We start from the raw sequence: 18,075 nt of genomic DNA on the forward strand, positions 1-18,075 counted from the left end.
GTGGGGGGTAATTTTTCTCTCTCATAAATGTGCAGCCAAATAACTTCCTAGGCAAAAACAATAGTGCAAAAAAATCTGTCTCTATGCAAAATAAATTTTTGAATAAAAGACAGAAGCATCCTTTTCCCAAGGAGCTTTCTCACCCTCCAAAAAAAATCATCTCTTCATCCTAACTGTCCATGTCCTAGGGTCTGTTAGTTTTAAAACTTTATCTGTGAATTCTGCAACAACAGATCACAGGCACCTCCTAACCAGCTTATACTTGCCCTTCTAATTCATTTACACTAACTTTGTTCGAGGAATGTGAAGGAGAAATACTTCTCACTACTTCAATAATGTATGCTTGGGGGAAGGTTGATTCCAGAGACTGATCATTCTTCATCATTACCAGATAATACCTCTGTAGACACGACACTGAGCCAAAACTTTCTCAAGCTTTTTCCTAATTTTGTGGTTCTAACGGAATTCCCAGAACAAGGAATGCTCACATTGTATCTTCATGATAAAACAACATTGAAAGTCCTATATGATATGTGCATAGTTGATCAGCTTTCTCATGAATTCTTCGTATAGCATTTCCTATTTTGAATACTATTTTGCTTGATAGGCTGAATCATTAAAATAGCACTACAGAGGCAGGAAGATGGTAAATACTTGCAGACTTTATCCCTGGCTCCTCAGAGAAAGCTCTGAGATTATCTAGCAATGGGACAGTTGTCTTACGACATAGCAATGGCTAATGAGACTTATCTAAATGGCTCTTTGCCACTTGCTTCCTGGCGTATGTCTGGTGTTTCCTTAGTGTCTGAACAATATTACCCATGAGAGTTATTGAGGTATAGATAGTTTTCTGTGCTGTCCACTCTTCCCTCCCCTCCTTCAACTGTTCTGTCGACTTCTTTGTCACTGATTCACTTTTTCTTTATCAGAATGTCTGCTGTTCAACACCCCCGTAGTCACTTCTAATTTCCACTGTTCTCTCCCCCCTCCTCTTTCCTCCTCTTTGCTTCTTTCACATCTCTTGTCTTCTATCATTCTCCTGTGCTTCTTAAATTTTGCATTAAAAGGTTGGTCTTCTATTGACATCACCAACTACATGCTCATGACTTATATATAACACAATATATCATGTAATATTCTATATATAGACTGCAATCTGCTATAGATTATACTACTGTAAATATTGTAGTACTATATACCATAGTATACTTTATACTATATACTATACTATTAATATATTACTAATCTACTAGAGACTATACTATATAATGTATAGATTATATAATCTTCTGTAGACTATAACCTATAGACTATCATTGACTATTAACTATTCTAATATATATGTTATACTACATATTATGGTATAGTATATATTGTATATGCTATTCTACATAGCACAGAATGTAATATATAGAAAATGTTATATATAACATATTGTACCATATTAATACAATAATATATTAATAATGTAATAACATATTGTTAATGTTATATGTAATGGTTATATAATGTTATAAATAATATGTTAATATATTATATTAACTATATACTAACTATGCTATTAGTATATAGTATATACAATGTTTTAAGTAATATATTTTATTATATTTTAAATATATTATTATATTACTATAGTATAATATATTATATAAAATTATATATACTATATTATGTACTATGTAGAATAGAATACTATGGTAAATATATAGTATACAAATAATATACTACTAACCTACTATAGACTATATTTTATTATGTAATCTACATACTATATAATTGATATAACCTATAGGCTACATGGTATAATAGTTCAGTTCTCTGGCTGTTCCCTGCTTTGTCAGTTTGTTCTCATGTGCTCAAGACCAGCTCCTTCACTGTAATGCTCCTTCTGCACTTGCTTTTAGAGTCTGGGGTCCTCTGGAAAACTTGAGGGTTGCAGAAAGCTGCTCTCCAGAGAAGTGTTATGACTTTGTGGGTTTAGTGAAAAGAAACACAGCTTTTGTAACTGTGGTCACTAAAATACCCAAAGGTGTCACTTTCTCTTTTTCTCAGAGCTTTGATTAGATCATGGGCTTGGGGAAATCAACGGAGGCAGTAGCTAAAGCATTGCTTTGAGGTAGGGACTGATGGGTGAAAGGGACCATGCTCAGTCAAAATGTTCTGCTTTCCTCCTATCCCCAAATTGTTAATAACGGCCCGAGAACCATGTCTTATCCAACCATACTGTTAGCCTGTACATACAAAGTAAATTGTCTTTTTCCATTTTACAATTGCTTTGTGGTTTTTTAAATTATAGAGGAAAGTTGCCAAGGGAAAAGCTAGTATTTAGGGCTTTAATATGAAACCAGAATCAAAGGATTGTTAGTAAATAATAATAATGACAATTTCCCACAATTGTTCCCTCTCTTGGACAGTATGTAGTGAGGTTTTGTGAGGACAAAGAGACTGCAAACATGGGCAGCCACTTCTTTGTCGTAGTATACAACATACTTCTATCTCACACAGAGCCATGTAGCTAAATTTAAATACTACTCAAGGTAGGCTAGAATGACTCAAGAATGATTTTTAAAAAAAATCAAAAATGATTTATAAAAATATATAGAATTCTCTTCTACCATCCAGCTTTTAAAAACATATTTTTTTCTGATTAATGAATGGGCACATGAATGATGAAAATGGAAACAAAAGTTGAGCTTTTTTTGAACCTCACTCTTTGCTTCTGAAAGGCTGATACCTCTCTTTTCATGAGCCAGTTCCAGCCCTCTTCACTCCTTTTCCAAATTCTCACTCACAAGGTGGTACCATATCACATAACTTTGGGATTAGGTTTGGTGTGGAGGTTGTTTTGTTTAAGGCCCAGTCTGAATGTTGTGCTCTCACATTTGATTTAAAGGACTCCTTGCAAAAGAACCTTCACTAACACCAGCTTGGGAAAATTTGAGTTTCCAAAACATTTGGAAGACCTATCCAGAAGACAAAGAATCATTAAAAATAGAGTACTTCAGTTCCTGCTTTCTTATTGAATTATTCTGTTAGCCTGTGTTTCTTACAATAGCCACCTTTTTGGCACCCTGGAATCTGGTCTGCTTACTTATGATGAAAAGAACAGGAACTAATCAGGGAAAAAACAAATAAACTGAGAAATGTTCAGATTCCCATACTGGACTTGAAGGCTACTTTCTCTTCTAGGGTGGAAGGCTGTGGGCATGCCTTCACTTCTTACCACTAGGTGGCACTCTATGGCATCAAGCCAATTCAGCAAGGATCAGAAGTTTTTCTCATAAAGATCTTCAAACATTTTTATCTTCCTCCATTGTTCTATTTTTGTCCTTAAACAGAGCAATTTCCACTCTTATGTTCTTCCTCTCTCCCCTTCCTCATTAAAAAAACAAGATCCACTTTCAGTAAGCAGAACTTATGGCCATATGATGATATCAATAGCCATTTTGCCAAGTAGAGTACTTTAAAATAAACAAACAGTCAATTTCAGCTGCTTCAGGTTCTATGACTCATACCCATGGATGGCAGGTGCATCTTACCTGCCCAGTCCTCTGTAAGTTTCCAAAATGAACATCTGGTATGAAAAGAACTGGCTGGGAATCCAAGTCAGTCATTGTCTTGAAGTAGGTGATGTCACTCTTTTTTTGTAAGGGTATTGCTGTCAACTTCCCATCAGTGGCTGAACAGAATTGCAGAACTATCAGTGAGTGAGGGTTATATTTGATTTAGAAAACCCAACCACAGCCCTAGCCCTAGATAAAGCTCTTTAGCTCCCCGCAAATAAAATGCTCCTCTAAAAAGCAGCATGGAGTAAGGCAAATATGAGAGGTTAATTTGCCCATCCTACATAGATTATGTCTTTGACAGGGATGATGCAGCCAGTAAGTGGCCAAGATTCAAGAAAACCCAGGACACCCTTAGTACATATATAGCTTTCTCTAAGACTGGCTCTACCCCTTCTGATATCTTAATGATTATAATACTCTCTACATATCTGATTTGAGCATCATAACAACTCTTTGAGGTAGACAGCAAGTTAGGATTGTCTCCATTTTACAGGTAAGGAAACTGAAGCTCAGAGATAATACAGGGTGTTCCTAAAGTCTGGACACATAGGCCAAAATGCAAGAAATGGAATGAATGAAATTTTCAACAACATTTTATTTAACTGGAATATTAACAAATAACATCTTCAATGTGATTTCCATCATTTGTGATAAAAAGGTTGACGCACTTTGCAAGATTCACATGAACTCGATGCAATAACTCCACATTTCCTATGTGTCCAGACTTTAGGAACACCCTGTAGATAACTTTTCCATGGTTATCCAATCAGTAAGTGCCATAGGCTAAATCTGAGCCCAGGTTTTCTTCATCTCACTTTACCCATGACATCACACTTCCTCCCTTAGCCTTCCTTTCCCTAATGAGGTCATAGTCTTTGATGGTGAATATCAAGTTTTCCAGTCAAACTCACAGTTGCTGCACTGGGTTTGTGCTGCTTGGCCTTTTCCTTTCTTTCTGTTCTGCTTCCTCTCTTCATCACGGATTTTTCTTTCTGCTCCCTGACAGTGAAAACAAACACAAACAATGCCAGGCATGTTAACAAAGCACCCAGAGCTACCATCTCCATTATAAGTCTTGGTGAATGTGAAATAAGCCAGAGGAAAGAGAGACACAGTGGGGTCCTATTTCTATTATTCAGGAGGGGCCAGGGCTTCAACTAGGAAAGCTTTATGATATATTAGAGGTCCTTTAAAACAAATGAGATCAAATTGTTGGTATGGACCACATTCCTGACTTCTGTATCATATTGACATCCTTCTACCCTTTGGGAATGATTCCATCCTCTCTCTTTTGTTTTGCTTTGTGGTCTGTCTATAGAATTCCAATTTAGGATCTACCCAGAGGAAACCAGGTTCAGCTTCATAACCTACTGGACAATGATGAATGTTAAGTAATGCTAGTAACTACAACAATAGAATTTAAGATGAGTAATGGTGGCAGATTGACAGAAAGAAAAAAATAAGGAGCAGGTATTAAGTACCACACTTTTTTTAGATTGCCTATAAACATTATCTTAACTGAGCTAATGACCAATGAGTCAACATACTAGTGGAGGAAATAAATTACATCAGTATTGATATCCTTGATATAAATGAAACACAAAGGTATAAGGAAGTTTCAGTTAAATGGAAGAATAGGTTGCAGGTGCCCCTTGGGATACCAAATAAAAGAATTGGGAGTATTAATTTGTTCTGCATACTTGGGCAACAAGAAATAATTTTACCAGACACTTGGTTACCACTGCAGGGCTCATTAGGATCATAAGCAAAAAGACCAACATAAAAGTACCGGAGTTTATATCCTAACACAGAGAAGAATGAGCAGAAATTCTCTGAAGACCTGGATAAGTTCCTTCAAATACAATCAGCATTTACTTTAATACTTAGTGAGTTCAATGTAAAGGCAGACAGATAAATAGAAAATATAGACATAGAGTGAAAATATGGTTCAGAATCAAGAAATAAAACCCAAATTTTATTGATTATATATACATCAAGCCCCTACATATTAAGAATACCTTTTTTAAGAAGAGCATTGAAAGGGGCTGGATATGATGAACACCAAATAATATCACAAATGTTTAAACTGACTGTGTCTAAACAGATAGGAAATGAATACTTACTGATGTGGGAATCATTCCTGAATCAGCTGTCTGTATTAAGTTGGTTCATTAATTTTAGAGCAAAGGTCAAAATCAGTATGAAATTAGAAGAAAAAATGAAGATGAGAAGACATAGCTAAGGCAATTAAAACAGCTTGAATGTGACATATTTAAATGAGCTTGCATCACAAGAAATATCCAATGGATAAAAGAACATGCATCAATGTGAATGAAATAATTTCCTATTGAAATTTAGCATATATAAAGCAACTGACACAATGAGGAGACCAAAAGAATACTAAACCTGTCTCAGCCAGGAAACATTTTGTTTCTTTGGCAACGAGATATGGCAGTCAAAGGCAAAACCAATATAGAATATAAACTCATTTGTAAAATCTGATGGAAAGATTGTTAGCAATAGAGTCTTATGAAAAACAGTAATAGTTTATAATCTTGGTGAGAAAACGAATTAATTAAGCCAGATCATACTGAGAATATTTAAGGAGGAACTGGCAAGACAATAAATGGATTCAAAATGGAAACAATTTAACAAAATTTCTATAATAAACCATGATCTACATCAATGACAGTAGAACCACCACCTCAGAACTCTAATTCTTTCTTATTGGAGGAATTTTTCATGTTAGGAGTTGCTAGAGCAGTTTTATTTTTCTATTTACACATATATACACACATGCACGCAGACACATACACATGTTGTAATGGTAATCAAGGTGGGACTTTTTTTTTTCCTGTTTTCTCTTTTAGAATGCTAAAGTAATCAAGTGCCTTTGATTAAGTCTTGCTAGGTGCAAAGCCCCAGGCCCATACCCTTTTGCTGATTAGGTATGAAGCCTTTGGGCCCTAAGAAGGGTATATAAACTTAGAGGTTAGCATTTTGCTTGGTGCTGTCACTCACTGGAAGAATGTTATGTAATTTGACCAGATAAGACTCTGGGTAGCTGTTATTAAGAAGCCCCCTGGCTTGAAAACCCAGATGTTGGTGCTTCCCTGGTAACTATGTACTGAGATGTTGGACAAAAAGCTAGAAGCTTGTCTATCAGTTTGTGTTATTTGATCTGTCGATATTTTCTGTTTGTATTTGCTCTGAAGTTCAGGGTGCTGGCTTTTCCCTCTGAAATAAGTGAATGATATATGTATATTTGATTAAAGTGAGACTGTTAACCCCTTAATGTTGCTTTCCTTAGAAAAGCAGATCAAAGAACCAGTGCTGGTAGTTCTTCTGTGTGCTGGTGTTGTTGGTCTTACACAGCCACAGTAATGGCAAGCCACATCATTGTTACACACACACACACACACACACACACACACACACACACACACACCTGGGTCTTTGACTTCATCACTATAGGAAACTCCTAATGTAAAAACTCTACCTTTTTGCATTCCAACTCATATGTGACTTATAGAGTTTAGCTGACTTTCCTATGGTTGATCACCTAGCTAATATGTGTCAGAGGCAGGTCCTGATAAACCAGGTATTTTGAACTCCAAAGCCAACTCTCTATACACTATGTTACATGGCTTCTTGAATAAATAAAGAAGACAATATAGAGATCTGAGGGAAGTAAATGCTAAGATTGGGTCACCCCAGCATCTCACAATATCATTGTTTAACACTTGGTATTTTTGGTGATGTATCTAAACTGCATAATTGTGCTTTATTCTTCTTTCTCCTAAACACTCAGATTACTCTCATGACAGTTTGGAAAGAAACCATACACGTTCCCAGATAGAACCAGTCACTCAGTGGACGTAGCTTGCTCTTGAGCCTGTTCTTGCCCATTTAAGGGGAGGCCAATGACTGCTTGAGTTACAACAGGTCAAAAAACAGCCTAGACACATGGGTAGTCTTCTCTCTCACTCCACCCTCCCCACCCCGTCTTTCCAGATATCCTTTAAGGAAATTCTGTAAGACCTATATGAAAACTAATTTGGATTTTAATGATTTAACCCAATTGAATCCATCCAATAAACACTATTAAGCTACTATTTGCCAGCCATTGGAGATGCAAAGATAAAGATGGAAAGAGTTTCTAATCTCAAGCAGCTTACATTCTTTTGGATGCTTTCCGTCTTGCTTTTCTGGAAAAAATGCATTTTGTTAAATGTGTGCACTGGCTCCCAGATCCAAAACTCTGTGTATCAAGCTCTTCTTTAGAAATTATCAATCAAATCCAACCCCCCCATTTTAAAGATAAAGAGACCGAAAGTCAGAAATGTTAATAGTATGAGTCTGAGTTTATGTACATGGGGAGTTCCAAGAAGGGGGAGAGAAGTAAGGGTAAGAATAGTTAGGAAAAAATGGCCTTAAGGTATGCGGATGAGCTAGAGGCTTGAAATGTGGGTAAAATTAGAAAAATCATCATACTTGTAAATAGTTTGATACTACAAAATAAGCATTATTATTGATTCACACAGTTTCTTTTTATGGCCAGAGGGGTCTGTTGCATACAATAAATGTCAGTAAAGTCCTTGAAAATATAAATGCTATTGATGTTTGAAAGACTTTGGAAATTCATATAGAGACATAAGAGAGATAGCAATATCTACTTAGATGTGTATTCCTGAAAAAGTTTCCACCACTTCTACGCTGAAAATAGCAACAAAAATTTTAATCATCTCTATTCTTTCAAAGTTTTCCTATGAGACTAGGCAGCTAGCGAATTAAAAGAAAAAGAAAACCCAAGTTGTTAAGTCCATAAATATTACCAGATTCAACTATGTTTGGAACATAAGCAATGGTCTCCAGAAAAAAATCAAGGTTGCTTATTTGTTCCATCTATGGGAAAATGCCCCTGCCAACATGTGTTTGATGGTTCTGTGCAATACAATTCTCTTCTTCTATCTAAATCTGCATCTTTACTTATCTATTAGCCTAAATCACAACCTAGACAATAAAAGAGATGAATGCGAACACTTTTACTTGGGAGCAAGGTCTTGTTCTGCATTATAACTGGAGAAAGGAAGTATGAAATCCATCTGGCCTGGTAATTTATGTGTAAATGGTATAGGTTTTTTTTTTTATTAACTTCAATTCAAAAAGTGTTTCTAAAGTACTCACTCTGTGACAGCCACTGAGCTAGGTGTTGTGGATTCAAAGATAAAAATTAAATTCCTTGTCCTCAAAGCACTTACAGGGAAACAACAACATGTGTACAGATAAAATCAATATGAAGTAATTGGATGGAAAGAAATGGGAGCAGGGACAACTGGGAAAATCAAGAAAGGTCTCTGAGGGCAGCTGGATGGTGCAATGGATAGAACACTGGGCTTAGAATCAGGAAGACTCATCTTCATGAGTTCAAATTTGGCCTTAGACACTTACTAGCTGTATGTCCCTGGCCAAGTCACTTAATCTTGTTTGCCTCAGTTTCCTCATTGTAAAATTAGATAGAGAAGGAAATAGCAAACCACTCCAGTATCTTGTCAAGAAAACCCAAAATGGGGTCAGGAAGAGTTGCACATGAGTGAAAAGACTGAACAATGACAGGAGGCAGAATTGGAGCTGAGCCTTGAAGGGTCAGGGATTCCAAGAGGAGGCCAGGAGGAGGGAGGGCATTTCAGGCATCAGAGTAGCCCATGCCAAGGCATGGAGGTAAGAGAAAACACAAATAGGTCAATGTAGCTGGAAAACCTAGTGTGTGAGGGGAAATGAAATATAATTAGTCTAGGAAGATAGGTTGGAATTCTATTGTGAAGGACTTTAAATGTCAGAGGAGTTTCTTTATTTCTAGCAGCAACAGGAAGTCTCTGCAGTTTCTCAAGTGAAGAACTGATATGGTGAGACTTGTGCTTCAATAATCAGTCTGGCAGCCATGTGGAGGCTGAATTAGAGAGGGGAGAGTCTGTTTACAGGGTGTCTATATGGGAGGCTTTTGAAGCAGTCCAAATGAGAGCCTGAAGTGGAATAATTGTGTAGATAAGGGAGCTGGTAAGAGTTGTGAGGGATCCAAAAGAACCTATTCATTCAACACCTCTTACCCCCTCCAACATAAAAACAAAACTCCCCAAATCTTTTTTAAAATGAAATTCCCTGCCTATAGCAAAGGGTACTGAATATTGGTCATATATATATATATATATGTGTGTGTGTGTGTGTGTGTGTGTGTGTGTGTATATATCTGTATATACATACATACATATATTATATATGTGTGTGTGTGTATATATCTGTATATACACACATACATATATATATATATATATATATATATATATATATATATATATATAGACAGGCAGATAGAAACAGAATTCTCCATTCCCCACCCACCACTACTACTGGATATTAATTAATCTGAGCAACCAGGCCTGATATTAATTAAACATCTTTTATGATAGATTTTACTTTTGTTCCCTTCTCTGCTTAGTTGGAAGCTTCTGACTTCTCAGTGACTCAAAAGAAAGATGTTGAGTTTTGGACAAGATAATGCAAAGGGGCATTGGATTGGGTCACTTCAAAAATTCTCTTTCTTTGTAGGATCACATGGTGTATAAACCCAAATTGTAAGATGAAGCCTCTTTAAAAGCCTTTTTCAAATGTCCTTAAAGAGCAGAAGTACGTATCTCCTTCATGTGAGTACAATTTGCTATAAATACCAAACACATTTATCTGAAAATAACTTTCCCACTCTAGTGTTCACTCTGGAAGGTGGGAATGCTTTATGCTATGATTCCTTTTTTCACCTCTTGAGGGGTGAGAGCTTTCTTGCTTGTTTGTTAAATGAGTATTCTGTTTGCCTAGGTTTATTTTGAGAATATTTCTCAACTTTCATACAGTATACACCTGCTGGTTGCTGTAATAACATACTTCTTATCCTTGGGTGACTACAAAATTGATTCAAATAAGCTGTTGTTTCAATTCTGAAGACATATTTGTTTGCTTTAAGTAACACTTTCAAATGTATAAGATTTAAAAGCAGCACAGTATACAAAAGCCTCATTACGGGCATCTGCTTGTTAATAAGAAATCAATGTTCTGAAAGCAGGGGAAAAATTTAATTTGTCTGAGATACTACAGAAAGTAGAAACCCAGCTGCTTTAAAATTGAAAAAGAAAGGCACTCTGACTTTGCTGCTGCTGCAAATGACTATAAATGGATTTTCTTTTTTTAGACTTTTGAGCTTAAGGAGTCACTTAAACAACAACATTATGACAAAAGCCTACTCCCTCCTCAGCAGTGTAAAGAAACAGCTACATAGGTCTTAATTGACTTGGAGCTGGGGAAGTCTCTTATTCCATGGCAATGGAGGAAGATGTGATTTGACCTTCCAGGTTGAAACTCTGAATGTATTTTCCCATACAACAAACAAGTCAAAAAGACCATTTGCCTTTTCTTTTCTTTGTTTTTTTGTTTTTTTTTAGTTTTTCAGGATCTCTCTTTGTTCTTGGGTTTCAAAGTTACGATGGTTACCTATAGTTCCATGTTATCAATTATGATAGAAGAAAAGGAAGAAAATGTTTTTACTATGTTTTGAGGACTTGGTGCTCTATATAATATCAATTCTAGGTATATAAGTTCTTTTCTACTTCTTCCAAGGATGGTCTCTCTTACTCTTCAGTAGTTTCCCCTCTTAAAATGTCTAAAAAGGTGAATGAAAAGACAATGATTTACATATTTATATCACCATTTCTGTATGAAGTTCTCTGATGGGATGATTTCCATAAAACCTAGAAAGACTTACATAAACTGATGCAGAGTGAAGTGAGCAGAACCAGGACAACATTGTACACAATAACCGCTAATGACTTAGCTATTCTCAGCAATAGTCATCCAAGACAATCCTAAAGGCCTCATGATGAAAAATGTATTCCACCTCCTGGGAAAGAATTGGTGGTGTCTGAATCCAGATAAAAATATACTATTTTTAACTTTCTTTTTTTCTTTCCTTTTTTCCTTTTGATTTTAGTTTTCTTACAGAAAATGGCTAATACAGAAATATGTTTTACATGATTGCAAATATATAACCTATACCAGATTGCTTATCATCTCAGGGATGGGGGAGGGGAGGGAGGGAGGAAAGGGAAAGAATTTGGAACTCAAAACTTTAAAAAATAAATGCTAAAAATTTTTACGTGTAATTGGGGGAAATAAAATATTATTTAAAAAACAAAGTTCTCTGAGGCAAGGATGTAGAGTTGTGGTTCTATGATGATTATTCCTCTCAGTCAGGGATAAGGCACCCATGTAATTCCTGACAAGAGGAAATTGATTATTGCTACAACTGGGAGTGGAGGGAGCTGTGTGAAGACAAAAGTTTCCCTGCTTCCTCTTCCTATGCCCTTGAAAGAGCCTTCCATTCAAATATTTTCCCCCATGTGGCCAGAAGCTAAGCAGCAGGAATAAAGACCAAAGCTGGCTGCTTGCTGGTGCTGCTAATGCCACCATGGCCACAGAGACACTGTTGCCCAAAATGGAGCAGATCCTAGAGATGTGCAACGGATGAGGTGGAAAACCTGGGATGGAGATGAGACCAAGGCACCATGATGGTGAGACAGACAGATCATCAAGCAGAGACAGAGACAAAGTAGGACTGGGTAGGCAACTGCAAAGGCTGGTAAAATGAGGTCAGGAAACCAATCCCAACCCTCCAGTGATTCCTTCACTTCCCTGTTGTTTGCAGAAATCCATCCCAGAAGGTTCTAAATATATCATCTCTTACCCTAATCTTTCCTATGATCCAAACACTAGGATATTTGAGGGGAACAATAGGGCAAAGCTTGACAGTTGCTTTGTAATTTTGTAAAGTAAATTTTGTTTCAAAAATTGTAATTTTACTTTACTGTGTTTTAATAATCCGTGTTGACCATGTGGGTTGTCTGTGTAAAGACAAAGGGTCAGTCCAACTGAAAGCCATTTCCCTCGTTTAGGGTTGGGCCAGAGCCATTTAGAGATTTTCCTATAATTTCCAAATAATTTGGGGCAGTATTTCCTTTATAAACCCATAAAATCAATATTAAATGGGGATCAGCACCCGCTACTATGAGGGAGATGTATGCTAATTATTTATACACTGAACATACGCTGGTAAGCAGTGGGGATTATCTTTAAACTCTCCCTATCTACGGGCTTCTTCCTTACTGCCTACAAACACACCCACATCTTCTTCATCCTCAAAAAAATCTTCACTTAATCCATCCATCCCCACCAACTGTCATGCCACATATCTTCTCCCTGTTGTGGCTAAACTCCCTGAGAAGACCATCTGCAATACACGCCTTCACTTTCTTTCCTCTCACTCTTTTTAAAATTCTCTATATTCTTACCATTCATCTGAAACTGCTCTTTCCAAAGTTACCAGTCATCTCTAAATTGTCAAATCTAATAGCCTTTTCTCAGTTCTCCCCCTTGACCTCTCTGCAGCTACTCACACTATTGAGTACCCGCTTCTCCATGATGCCATCTTCCCTAGGCTTTGGTGCTATTGCTCTTTCCTGGTGCACCTCCTACTTGTCTGACTGCTCATTCTCAGACTTCTTTGCTGGATTTTTGTCTGTGTCACTCCCACTAAAGATAGGTGTCTGTCCCGGATCCTCTTCTTTTCTCCCACTATAACAGTTCACGTGGTGATTTCATCAGCTCCCGAGGATTCAATTATCATATCGACACAGATGATTTTCAGATCCATTTTTCCAGCCCTAACCTCTCTCCTGACCTCCAGTCTTGCATTTCCAGTCGCATATTGGACATCTCAAACTGGAAATCCTTTAGCTATCTTACACTCAACATATCTAAAACTGAATTCATTCCGCTCAATTCTTGTCTCTTCCTAACTTCCCTATTACTGTTGAGGGTACTACCATTCTCCCAGTCACCTAGGCTCAAAACCTAAGGGTCATCCCAGACTCTTCAGTCCTTCTCATCCTCCCTCTCCACCCCAACCGTCCTCCCTCCCCCTGCCCCAATCACATTTAACACAGTTACTGGCACACAGCTGGTCCCATTGACTGACTAAAGATAGGATAAAACCACTTGGCTAGTGGCTTCAGTGTAGTGCCACCTGCTGGCAAAATTTTATACTACTGTCCATTCCTGGTTAAACTCATTAATTACTAAAGTGACAATATGCATCTATTCAGGCTTGTAGAAAAAGAGCACCCAATCTGGGTATGGACTCCCAATATTGTTGCAGTATTTTGAAGAGAACCCAGTTCATCCACCAAGTCTAATCTATCAAGAGCAGGCACTTACTATGCACAAGGCATTGTGTTGCAAAATAGGGAAACAAAGAAAGCTAGCATCTCTCCTGTACTGCTCTCAAACATGTAATCTTTTCCGATGCTAAAGTAGCAGAAACAATAAATCATCCAGAAAGTAACCCTGATCTAGCTCTTACACTCCACATTTGTAGCTTTGCTGATTATTTCACTGAGTATATTTGTGAACACACACACATACACACACACACATACACTGAATATCTATGAAGCAAGAGGAAATAGTGAATAGAAAGCCAACCTAAGAGTCCTGCCTTTGGCATATACTACAGTAGCTATGTGACTATAGGCATGTGATTTACTCTCTCGGTGGTCCAGGTAAGTCACAAAGGAATTGCTGATTTACATTGGTGAAAAGAGTTTCCAAAAGGGGTTCTCTATAACAAATGAAATCATAAGTCTGACTCTGTGTGTGTGTGTGTGTGTGTGTGTGTGTGTGTGTGTGTGTGTGTGTGTGTAGACACATCTATTTGGGTGATGGGTTTCTTTTCGGTCAAACTTAGGATTCCATTGGGTCCCATTAACTCTTTTTGGAAATTCCCTTCACCAATTCAAATTGGCATTACTCACTGGCAATTTATAGGCTCAGGGAGTTGCCTACAGGGTACTGGAGAGGATAAGGAACTTATCCATGGAAACACAGCTAGTATCTGTCAGAGGTCTCAGGTCTTCCTGACTCCAAGGCTGGACTTCACTACACTGCATTGTCTCTCAAATATATGGATAGATAATTAACTGGATAAATATATGCAAACTTACAAATAGAGACATGAGAGCATGCTTTATGCCAATTGTCTTTAAATTTCTATATCCTTCAAACTGCCCAGGGGCACTTGCAAGTTATCATGCCCCATGTTATTACTCATAGGATACTTTGATGAAATTATTTCTCCATATAGCCCATCCTTGGAACAATACTGGTTTTTACCACTGTTGAGTAATGTTACTTTCTTTCTCCCCTTTTTAACTGCAAAATATCTGGCAAATAAAAAGTATAAAATAATTTTAAATCAGAACCATAATTATCCAGCTTAACTGATTGACTCTAGCTCTGGGATCCTGTGATTGTGTGTGTGTGTGTGTGTGTGTGTGTGTGTGTGTGTGTATGTGTGTGTGCATCTTAGTGATTTAAAAGGGGAGCTGGGACCCCTGACTAGTCTATTTTTCACTGGAGCATTTAAAAGCTTTTTGGAAATGTAAAGCACTGTGCAATTTTAAGTTATGTTAAGTGATACCTGAAGTATCCAAACTAGTCCAGGAATGTGGCAAATGAGATGGTAACTTCCAAATGCCTGAAAGTTATCTCTTTTAATGTTGGGATGTCTTAATTTAAGCCTTTTGTGGAAATCCATCTAAAATATACTTTTTTGAAAATAGCTCCTTCTTTTAACAACTTAACCTTTACTTATAACTTAAGGTAATCATTAGAAGCATCAATGATTCACTGCCCTTTAGATGTAGCTTCAGACAGTGTTGAGGTGGGATAGAGACTAAATGGGTACTGATGGGCAGAGATAACCTGGAATTTTCTTTCTCGAAAAAAATCTGATAGGATTGCTCAGCCTCCTCTGAATATAAATAAATAAAAAGAATCATTGATGCACTTTTTTAAATGCACAGAAGGGAACTGAAGTTCAGGAAGAAACACAAATAAATAAGACAGCTTTGAAAGTAACACTAAATATATTACATTTTTTAATAAAGCAAACTGAACATAAAAGATTTTCATTTTTACTTATAATCCTCTTAATCCTTTTCTGCTTGACTTTGCATGATTTTGCATGTTCATTAAATTCAGAATAAAAATGCAATTTAAAATGTAAGGTTTTCAAAAAGGAAAAAAATAATCCCTGATAACTTATTTTTTTAATCCTTTTCCTCTTTCTTATCCAAGGTAGTGAAGAGTATACATTTAGGAAATGGAACATGGGCCTCATTCTGCACATTTAACTATGGAACCAAATGTTCTTGAAGCCCATTGGCAAGGCACTTTGCTTGCCTGAACAAAGTTTTCTTTATCATCTGTGTCTGAAGGCCTGAACCACGACTTCTGGGTCACTGATGCCATGACACCTCCCTGTAAACTTCTACTAGTGCCAGGATCTCATTTATAGACTTTGTCCATGAGATGTGGAAGAGTCCTTCACCATTTCAAAAAACAGGCATGGATCTATTTTGAAGAGGCCCTTCTCTGAATGAATAAATTCTTCCATTCTAATTGTCTGAAGGGTCCTCTGCAAAAAGTAAGACTAGCCTTAATTTTCTGCAAGTTATCTTTGCCATTTGACTTTTAACAGAATTCTATGCACAAACAATATCTGAGTATGCATACATCTTTAACATGGAAAAGAAATTTAAAGCAGCACGTGATGGATGTCTGAGAGATCAAATTTCTCCTTCCTGCATTAGCAACCCCTAGTGGCTATAACACCTAGTGAATGGCCTAAAAAGTTCAGGGGTGGGGAAGCTGCTGCCTTAAGGCCACATGTGGCTCTCTAGGTCCTCAGCTGCAACCTTTCGACTGAATCCAAACTTCACAAAACTTGGACTCAGTTAAAAAGCTGCACCCAAGGACCTAGAAGGCCACATGTGCCCCTTGAGGCTGCAGGTTCCCTACCTCTGGCCCTAAATCAATGAGGCAACATTGATAGGCAGGAAGCTGGTGAAAATGGGACCAGACACAAATTCAAATTCTGCTTCCTCAAGAGTGAGGTTTACAACAGGTTACCAATAGAAGAGTTTTTTATGCTTTGGTTGACTGTGAATCTAAGATATTCTTCTACTGTAAGTGCAAAATATGAAGGAACTCAGGTGAAAATAATTTATCTATCTAACCATTGTTCTGTATGGAACCGATTAGCACAATGTCTTTTAATGAGCTGTAGTTATATTTTCTAATCACAAAATCTTGTGTTAAATTATGTCAAATCTTGAAGGAATAGCATATGTAAAAGTCTAACCTTAAATTCTAATGCTCCCTATTACCTCTAGGATCATGTGAACTCATCTGTTTGGCATTTAAGGTCCTTCCCACATGGGATCCAACTTACTTCTTCAGCCTTTTTATACAATGCTCCCTTTTTAAGAACTCCACGGTCTAACCTTGAGGCCACAGATTCCCCACCCCTGGTCTAGCCAAATTGACTTTCTTGGTGCTCCTCATCCGTATAATGCTGCTTCCCATCCCTATTCCTTTGTACAAGCTATTCTCCACACCTAGAATAAAATCCCCTTTTACCTCCATCTCTTAGACTATTTTCCTTCAAAACTCAAACCAAGGGCTCCCCTCTGCTTGAGGTCTTTCTGGTCCTCTCGGCAGCCTCTCACCATCAATGACACTATATATGTATACGTTTCATTGTCATCTTGGTGCTGAATTACTTCATTAACGCTTGTGATTAACGTAGGCAAACCTAGGAGTACTTGGTTCACAGGCACCATGGACCTTTTATGCTGCTAATGAAACTGTTCAGAGAATTGGCTGCTCCTAAATTGAGTCTTCTTAACAAAGCCACGAAGTTGTTCTGAGGATTCTGGGTTTAATGATTGTTTTTCCGTGGGTTAATAATAATAATAGTTTGATATTTAGACAGCACTTTAAAGTTTGCAGATGTTTTACATATTTATCCCATCTAGCTGTCGACTGCTGTATCATTTATCTGGCCCGATGGTTAGGAAAGGCACCATGGCCTTTTCCAAAGAAAAAGCAGTGATTCTAGAGTTGGAAGATCGAGGTGTGAATTAACATGTGGAGTCACATAGCTAATATATGTTAGAGGGGAGATTTGAATCCAGCTCCAGATCTTCATACTTCCAAGTATAACACTATGTCACACTTATTTGCTGATATTTACTATCTAGGAGATCTTGACCAAACCCTATGCCCACAAGAAGCCTCAGTTTCCACAACCATAAAATAAGAGTTAGACCTTATGATGTCCAAGGTAACCTTTAGCTTTCGAATCCTATGATTCTCTGAGGAAACAAGGCCACTTTTCAGAAAAGACACCCATCTTAGCCAAGTGCACTGACTGACATAGAAATCTTTTGCTTTTTCAATTAACATTCAGTCAGAAATAAGAGGATATTTTTGAGGCAACATGAATAGAGTGCTAGGCCTGAAATCTGGCAGACCTGAGTTCAAATGCAGCCTCAGATATTTACTT

The 18,075-nt window shown here is 37.3% G+C and overlaps 1 protein-coding gene across 1 annotated transcript in view; it reads right to left on the reverse strand.

Annotated features, from left to right (window-relative positions):
* The window catches only part of GRHL2 (grainyhead like transcription factor 2), a 224,500-nt gene that overhangs the window by 27,578 nt on the left and 178,847 nt on the right, over positions 1 to 18,075 (reverse strand). Inside the window, exons 10-11 of the mRNA XM_036740809.1 lie at positions 4,478 to 4,565; positions 3,540 to 3,679 (exon numbers count right to left, since the gene is read on the reverse strand). Coding sequence (XP_036596704.1) covers positions 3,540 to 3,679; positions 4,478 to 4,565 — 228 coding nt within the window. The remainder of the gene's footprint in view (positions 1 to 3,539; positions 3,680 to 4,477; positions 4,566 to 18,075) is intronic.

This window comes from Trichosurus vulpecula, chromosome 1, assembly GCF_011100635.1.
Source record: "Trichosurus vulpecula isolate mTriVul1 chromosome 1, mTriVul1.pri, whole genome shotgun sequence".
Classification (NCBI taxonomy): domain Eukaryota; kingdom Metazoa; phylum Chordata; class Mammalia; order Diprotodontia; family Phalangeridae; genus Trichosurus; species Trichosurus vulpecula.